The sequence below is a fragment of the Callorhinus ursinus genome, unplaced genomic scaffold (assembly GCF_003265705.2).
Source record: "Callorhinus ursinus isolate GAN/ISIS: 27379988/994484 unplaced genomic scaffold, GSC_fseal_2.0 scaffold77, whole genome shotgun sequence".
Taxonomy (NCBI): Eukaryota; Metazoa; Chordata; class Mammalia; order Carnivora; family Otariidae; genus Callorhinus; species Callorhinus ursinus.
Genome location: NW_027397139.1, coordinates 2,906,431 through 2,914,813, shown reverse-complemented (window position 1 = coordinate 2,914,813; position 8,383 = coordinate 2,906,431). Strand labels below are relative to the sequence as shown.

The following is an 8,383-nucleotide window of genomic DNA, read 5'->3' as shown; positions in this document are numbered from 1 at the left end:
GTGTGTGTGTGTGTGTGTGTGTGTGTGTGTGTGTGTGTGTGTGTGTGTGTGTTGGGGGGGTTATGCTGGTCTTCTGGGGAAGGGGCCCGCTGTGCTGATCCTTAGGCACACTTGCCTGAGAAAAACAGTACCTGCAGAGTGCAGGGAGGCAGGACTTGATATAAGCAGATTAAGTCAGTGTTGGTGCTGTGCCGTTTACTGAAGTTGGTTTATGCTGAGGGGTGGAGTAGGGAAATGGCACCAGCCAGCTCCTTGTCCCCTGAGAAGGGAGTCCATGCTCGCTGCTCTCAGGGAAGCCCTCCAAGAAGAGTGAACAATTTCCCCCTCATGTGTCTTAGGTATTTTTCAGATTGCTGTTCTCAAACTGTGTCCATGTTGATTGTCTGCCTGGGGTAGTGCAAAGTACTTTGGGCTCTACACCAGCCAAGCTGTCTGATTTTTAAAACTGCAGACTTTAGGGACCTGCTGTGGTGGGGACCTGTGCTGGTCCTCTGGGAAAGGATCTCACTGTGCTCTTATGAGCAAGCAGCCTAAACAGCCAGTGTCCGGCTTAGCTGCCCTCAGCAGGTGTCTCTGCTCCTATGCTAAGGGGCAGGGGAGGGAAATGGCACCTGCAGCCTCTTTTGTCCCCTGAGAGGCAACTCTGCGAATGTCTTCTCACACAGATGCACTTCAAAAAGAGTGAACAGTCTCTCCCTGTGCCTGTTAGATGATCTTCAGATCATGCTCTCTACCCTGGGATTTTGTGCATGCCTTCAGTGCAGGAGTAGGGCAGCGCTCTTACGGCTCTATCCCAGTCAAGGCTGCCAACTTCTTTAAGTCCAGTCTTTGAGCCACACTGGTTGCAAAAACTCATGAAAATCAGCCCCTCTCATTTTCCAAGCCAGTGGCTTTGGGGAAGTGTTCTCCTTGTGCATTCCCGTGTGTTCCTGTCTCAGCTTTCTTTGCAACCATGGCTCCCTTCCCTTTGTAGCACCTGCGATCCATCTCCCCCAGACTCCATCTCTGCACTCCTACCTTCTTCAGGGTGGCCTCTTTTCTCCCTGTACTTGTGCAGTTGCTTCTCTCAGCCTGCACCCTACATTTCTTCTATCTTCATTTTTATTCTCTCTGTTCTTCAGATTGCATAACCAGCCTGTCTTCACGTTCACTAGTTCTATATCTTGGCAGTTTCAATCTACTGATAGCCCCTGTAGTGAATTACTTTATGACCCAGGGAGTTGATGGTGCTCTGCGTCAGGGGTCTCCAAGACCAACCTCAGGTATGAGGACTCACTACAAGGGCTCACAGAAATATTTATTCCACAGAAGAACTTAGTTCAGAAAAGCTCTCATACACAGTGCTCCAGTTGACTATGGGGAAAAGGTCTGTATTGAAATTAGTGAATAGAAAAGGAACACAAAGCAGAATCCAGGAGAAACCAGGATCAAGCTCCAAGTCGTCCCCTCTCAATGCAGTTGTACATACAGAGCTTAATGTGTGACAACTTTTATGAAATATTTCTAGCCAGGGGAGCTCACCCAGGTCTTTTTATTGAGGGTTAGTCATGGGCACTCCTATGTGACTGGTGTTAGCTTCTCAGCATCCAGCTCCTCTAGAAGTCTGATACAGTATGTCCCAGGGCCCAAGGCCCCACCTATATACACAGACACTCTTATCAATCCATGTATTCTGAGGGCTTGCAGATTTCCTCCCAGGAGTTGCTCAAGGGCTAGTCCTAAAGAATATTCAGGGTTTGGACAATTAAGATCTGTTACCCTTTTACTGCATACTTTCTAGCAGAAGTATTTATTTAATGTGCATGGCATATCTCTCTGGGTCCTGCTGATAGAAAGGAGTAAGACAAGAGTGGTCACGGTAAATATAGGGTTAAGGTTGACTCCTTAGTGGTGCAGGTAAGCCTATTAGGGTCAGAGCACATATTGTGAGACCAGAGGATCTGATTTGAACTTCCTGTGAATTGAGTTTAGGTCCCCAGTGCTTTCAGACTCACCCTTCCTCCTGCACACATTCATATGTTTCAGGACTCGGTGGTCTTTGAGGATGTGGCTGTGGACTTCACCCTGGATGAGTGGGCTTTGCTGGATTCTATGCAGAAGAACCTCTACAGAGATGTGATGCTAGAAACTTTCCAGAACCTGGTGTCAGTGGGTAAGGATGGCTTCAGGCCTTCACTTAGTCATCTAATAAACAAGTATCTCTTGTCAGTGCTTTTCCACAATTTGAAATGTGGAAAAGAAATACACTGGTAAGTAAGACAGACATTGTCACAGTCATCACGGACCTACAATCTAATAATGTCTCCGTGACAGTGGAAATGTGTCCCTTAAACTGAGGTTTTATTTTTGTCTTGATTCAGACTAGAAACTCCTTTGGCTTCATTAGTGGGGGATCAGCTTCATGTGTTGGTCTGGTTCACAGAGAGGTTTCTTGGAAAACTTTTGATAGTTGTTAGTAAATTGCCTACCATTTTGACCCCTCCTGCCTGCCATCCATGAAGTCCTGAAAGCACTAAAGTCCTCAAAGTCTTTCTTTACTCATAAGTTCCTTCTTCCTTTAATATGTTCATTCACCTTTTTGTTTGTTTCAGATTATGAAACACTGCTTAAAGCCAGTGGGTTGGTTTCTCAACAGGATATGCATGAGAAAAAAAAATCTAATGAACAGAAAATGGCAAAATTCACAAAAAATCATTCTTGTGCCTACATCTTAGAAAAAAATTGGGAAGACCATAGCACTGAAGATCAGCATGGAAACCATGCAAGACATCTGAGGTGAGTTGTGTTCACAAGATAAAGCAGTACTAATCCCAGGACAGAGTTTTGGTAGGTCATGAAATTTAAAAAATAAAAACAGCTCCAAATCTATTTGAGAGAGAGAGGACAAGTGGGTTGGGTGGGAGGAGGTACAGAGGGAGAGGACGAAGCAGACTCCCTGCTGAGCAGGGAGCATGACGCAGGGCTTGATCCCAAGGACACTGAGATCATGACCTGAGCTGAAGGCAGACAGTTAGTTAACTGACTGAGCCACCCAGATGCCCCCAAATCTATTTAGAATACTAAGAAAGTTTTTAAAAACTTGATTGAGACATTGAGTGTTTAAGCATAATTCAGTTAGACACTTTTAGGAAGACCCCACACATGATAAACAGTATGAACAGTGAACATGATAGAAGTCACTTCTAGGGCATTAGTTAACTCTAAGACAATCCACAGAGGGTAGAAAAACTTCCTGTATACTAAAATGCAGTTAGTCATCTGGCTCTAATACTTATTAGTTGCTAATAATAAATCATTAATAAACATAACATTGATAAAGTGTTTCTGACTTTTAACAGAAATCCTGTGACAGGCAGATTCTGTGAAAGTAATGAAAGAAATCAGCACAGAGAAACGTGCAGCCGGTTTCCCCATTTTAATTTCTGCAAGCATGTTTCTACTGGAGTAAAACTCTATGAATGCACCAAGTGTGGAAAAGGCTTCATGCATCTTTCTTCCCTGAAGAGGCATGTCAGATCTCACTGTGTACAAAAACCACATCCGTGTCAAGAATGCAAGCAGGCTTGCGTTTGTCATGCACACCTAAGAACTCACGCTGGAGAGAAGCCCTATGGATGTAAATTATGTGGGAAAACCTTTCCTTATTTCTACTCCCTCACTCAACATATCAGGATTCACACTCCAGAGAAAAACTATAAATGCAAGCAATGTGGGAAAACCTTCCACGAGTTCTCCAGTCTTACTAGGCACATGAACACTCACACTGGGGAAAAGCCATATATGTGTAAGGAATGTGGGAAAGCCTTCATTTATTCCTCAGTCTTTCAAAGACACACGGTAACACACACTGGGGAGAAGCCCTATGAATGTAAGTTATGTAGAAAAGCCTTTCACCATTCTTACTCCCTCACTCAACATGAAGATTCACACGTCAGAGAAAACCTACGAATGCAAGCAATGTGGGAAAACCTTCCACGAGTTCTCCAGTTATACTGGGCATGTGCGAACTCACACTGGGGAAAAGCCATACAAGTGTAAGGAATGTGGGAAAGTCTTTATCCCTCAGTCTTTCAAAGGCACATGATAACACACACTGGGGAGAAGCCCTATGAATGTAAGTTATGTGGGAAAAAGTTTCGACGTCCCTACTCCCTTGCTCAACATAAAAAGAGACACACAGCAGGGAAAACCTATGAGTGCAAGCAGTGCAGCATAGCCTTCCACGAGTTCTCCAGTCTTACTAGACACGAGAGAACTCACACTGGGGAGAAGCCATATAAGTGTAAGGAATGTGGGAAAGCCTCCATTTATCCCTCTACCTTTTGAAGACACATGATAACACACACTGGAGAGAAGCCCTATAAGTGCAAACAGTGTGGGAAAACCTTCAGTTATCCCCAGTCTTTCCAAAGACATGAAAACACTCACACTGGAGAAAAGCCCTATGAATGTAAGGAATGTGGGAAAGCCTTCAGTTGGCCTGAAACCTTCCGAGTACATGTGAGGAAGCACACTGGGGAGAAGCTGTATAACTGTGAGCACTGTGGGAAAGTTTTCAGTTCCCCCAAGTCCTTCCAGGGGCATGTGAGAACCCACGCTGGAGAGAAACCTTACGAGTGTAAACAGTGTGGAAAAGCCTTCAGTTGGCCCTCAACCTTTCGAGAACATGTGAGAATTCACACTGAAGAGAAACTGTATAAATGTGAGAATTGTGGGAGAGCCTTCACTTCTTCCAGATCCTTTCAAGGCCACATGCGCACCCACACTGGAGAGAAGCCTTATGAATGTGCACAATGTGGGAAAGCCTTTAGTTGGTCCTCATCCTTACAAAAGCATGTGAGGATGCACACTGGAGAGAAACCCCATAAATGCAAACAATGCGGGGAAGCCTTCAAGTGGCCCTCATCCTTTCGAAACCATGTGAGAATGCACATTGGGTAGCAGCTCCAGAAATGCATGTAATATTTGAGTTGGGTCATGCTTTCTAGAGAGAAATTCCATAATTGTAAGTAATGTTGGAAAATCTTGCACTAATTCATGTATCATACTGCAGGAAGGAAATATAGAAGTTATAAATATGGTACTGTTTGTCACTACCTCATTTAAAAACGGACCCCTAAATAGTGAATTTCCAGTTCTTTCACAAATAAGTGTTCATATGAGAAATAATTCTCTAAGTCTTTCAGCTAGAGTGCAGGAGTTTAAAAAGTGGGTTTTTTTTTTTCCTGTTTTTTTCAGTTAATACCATTTTCTTTCTTGGTAGTTTATTTGAGCCATAGTAATTTTAAGTGTGCTTTTAATGTGACAGAAAGTTTAACTCTTACATAGTGTATTGTAGTGTAAGTGACATTGAGCTTCAGATTATAATGTAGGGGCCTGACAGTAATCATTTGACTGCTGAGGCATCTACGTGAAAGACCTCCGTCTAGAATAAACATTGTTGGCTATAGAATGCAGCTGCCAGCAGAACAACTAGATACAGAACCAGGCCACCCTCCACCAATGAAGTTCCTAATAAATAATAAACCTTTAAAACTCTAGGCACCCCACCCTTGTCCCCAACATACATAGAACACCAGGTCTGCATTCTCTACTTACAGCCTTACTGTGTGGCCCCAGGTGTACTGTGTACTTCCCCGGACTTGTGAGTAATAAACCTTATTCTTCTAAGTTCCACAATGGCTGTTGCTAAGGTGCGTCTTATAATAAGAACTACAGGGAACAGTCCAGTCACAACATTAGGTATGGATGGGGTCAGGTCTGTGGGGGCTCACCAAAAGCAGTGTGGCCCAGGTGAGCACACCTAGGCTTTCCTAGCTGACAGGATCACTACTGACAGGCTGAGATGAACAAAACAGTAGTCTTTCTGTATCATTAGAATAACAGGACTTGGGACATTTTGCAGTTTTACTGTTCTGGAAGGGCACATAGTGGATATCACTTATGTATTTCTTTCTTCTTACTGAAATACTCGTTTAATGTAAAAATTTGTAAATATACAAAACTCTAAAAAGGGTGATCTTTATCTCCTGCAATTTGCTCTTTTCCTTGCTTCTGCATGTGACTTGGACAGCAAGCTTTGAATTAAGAATAGAGACCTATGACATAATGAAGCGTATAGATAGAGATGGTTATACCAGATTTCCTTATGAAAATGTGGATAAGGCTGGGAATTCAACCTTCCTAAATGTCTTTCCTGTATACTTCCAGGTTAACATTCATTAACTGACAAATTTTCATGAGACATAGAAAGCAGAATGGACACTGCCTTCTAGACCATTACACTGATTCCTGCCCCTTTTAATCAAGAGTCCCCTCAAAACAGACAGCAGGGACTTGACTTTCATTCTCTCAAACCTAACCTGTCATTAGCTCCATGTCCTCCACCAACATGGATACTAAGAAATGTTCTTTTTACTTTTCACTTGGGATATATGAAAATATCCCATTGCAATTACAGAGTGTGAAATCATGTTATAATTTTGCCAATTTAGGCACCATTCATTGAGTCAGTGTTAACAGGTTTGTACAAATTCATGTATTTTTCTTTCTGGTTTTTTAATGTACTTAAAATTTCTGACATTAACATGATTTCATATTCATTCATGATAGTAAAAACTTATTTTATCAGTGTAATCTAGCCAAAGAACACCAGGACCATGCCTGTAGTCAAGGGGAGTGGGTATGTTATGCTACTGCAGTGGGACACTCACTCACCAGGAAGGTTTGTAGGATGCATCAGAGTGTTTTAAGAGACTGACCAGTTTGGGGTTTCTGTGATTTGGAGGAACACTGAGTGATGTGAGGTTTGTTCTGGATTGGCTACTCAGGTCTGGTTGGTAATCTTCATAGTTCTTATTTGGAAGAGACAAAATTGGAACAGCTTCGCCTGAGTGGCTCAGTTGGTTAAGCGGTTGCCTTCAGCTCAGGTTATGATCCCAGGGTCCTGGGATTGAGTCCCGCATCAGGTTCCCTGCTCAGTGGGGAGCCTGCTTCTCCCTCTCCCTCTGCTGCTGCTCCCTCTGCTTGTGCTCTCTCTAACAAATAAATAAAATCTTAAAAAAAAAATAGACAAACTTGGCTTCATGAAAATTTAAAATTCTGTGCATCAAAAGACAGTATCAACACAGTAAAACGTCAACTCAGAATGGGAGAAAACACTTGCAAATCCACATATTTGATGATATCAATATCCAGAATAAGAATATATACAGAACGTTTAAAATGCAACCCCCCCAAAAAAAAACAAGCCTGATTCAAAATTAATAAATGACTTCAATAGACATTCTCTAAAGAATATATATGAGGAATCTGAGAAACAAGACAGAGGATCTTAAGGGAAGGAGGGAAAAATGAAACAAGATGAAACCAGAGAGGGAGACAAACCATGAGACTCTTAATCTCAGGAAACAAACTGAGGGTTGCTGGAGTGGAGGAGGGTGGGAAGGATGGGGTGATGGACGTTGGGGAGGGTATGTACTATGGTGAGTGCTGTGAATTATGTAAGACTGATGAATCACAGACCTGTACCCTTGAAACAAGTAATACATTATATGTTAATTTTTAAAAGAATATATATACATGTCCAATAAGCACATTAAAAAATACATGACACCATTAATCATTAGGGAAATGCAAATCAAAACTACAATCTGATACCACCTCAAACACAATGGGATTGCTTCTAACAACAAAACAAAGCAAACTAGAAAACAACATGTATTGAGGATGTGGAGAAATTGGAACACTTGTGCACTGTTGATAAAATGGAAAAGCCACTGTGCAAAATACTATGGTAGTTCCTCAAAATTTTAAAAAAGAACAACCATATGATCCAGCAATTCCACCTCTGGGTATATACCCAACAGAATTAAGAGCAGAGTCTTGAAGAGATACTGGTACACCTGTGTTCATATCAGCATTATCCACAATGCCTAAAATGTGTAAGCAACTCACATGTCCACTGATGGATGAATAGATAAGCCAAATGGAGTACATACATACAATGGAATATTTTTCAGCCTTAAAAAGTAAGGAAATTGCAATGTGTAATGAGACAGATGGATCTTGAGGATATTATCCTAAGTGAAATAAACCAATTAGAAAGAGACAAATACCATATGATTCCACGTGTGAGGGACTAAGAGTAATCAAAATTATATAGACAGTAAAATGGTGGGAGCCAGGGTCTGGGGGGAGGGGAGGGAGGGGAGTCAGCATTTAGTGGGAACAGTTTCAGTTTTACAAGATGAAGAGTTCTGGAGATGGATGGTGGTGATGGTTGCACAACAGTGTGAATGTATTTAATACTTCTGAACTTTACACTTAAAAATAATTAATATGATCATTTTATGTGTATTTTACTGCAATAAAAACTGGGGGA

General features: G+C 42.0%; 1 protein-coding gene across 1 annotated transcript in view; it reads left to right on the top strand.

Annotated features, from left to right (window-relative positions):
- LOC112815298 (uncharacterized) overlaps positions 1–6,027 on the top strand; it is a 32,138-nt gene extending 26,111 nt beyond the window's left edge. The window contains 5 exon segments of the mRNA XM_073887333.1: positions 2,026–2,152; positions 2,592–2,775; positions 3,339–3,920; positions 3,922–4,058; positions 4,061–6,027. Coding sequence (XP_073743434.1) covers positions 2,026–2,152; positions 2,592–2,775; positions 3,339–3,920; positions 3,922–4,058; positions 4,061–4,941 — 1,911 coding nt within the window. The 3' untranslated portion in view covers positions 4,942–6,027.
- Positions 6,028–8,383: the final 2,356 nt, after the last annotated feature.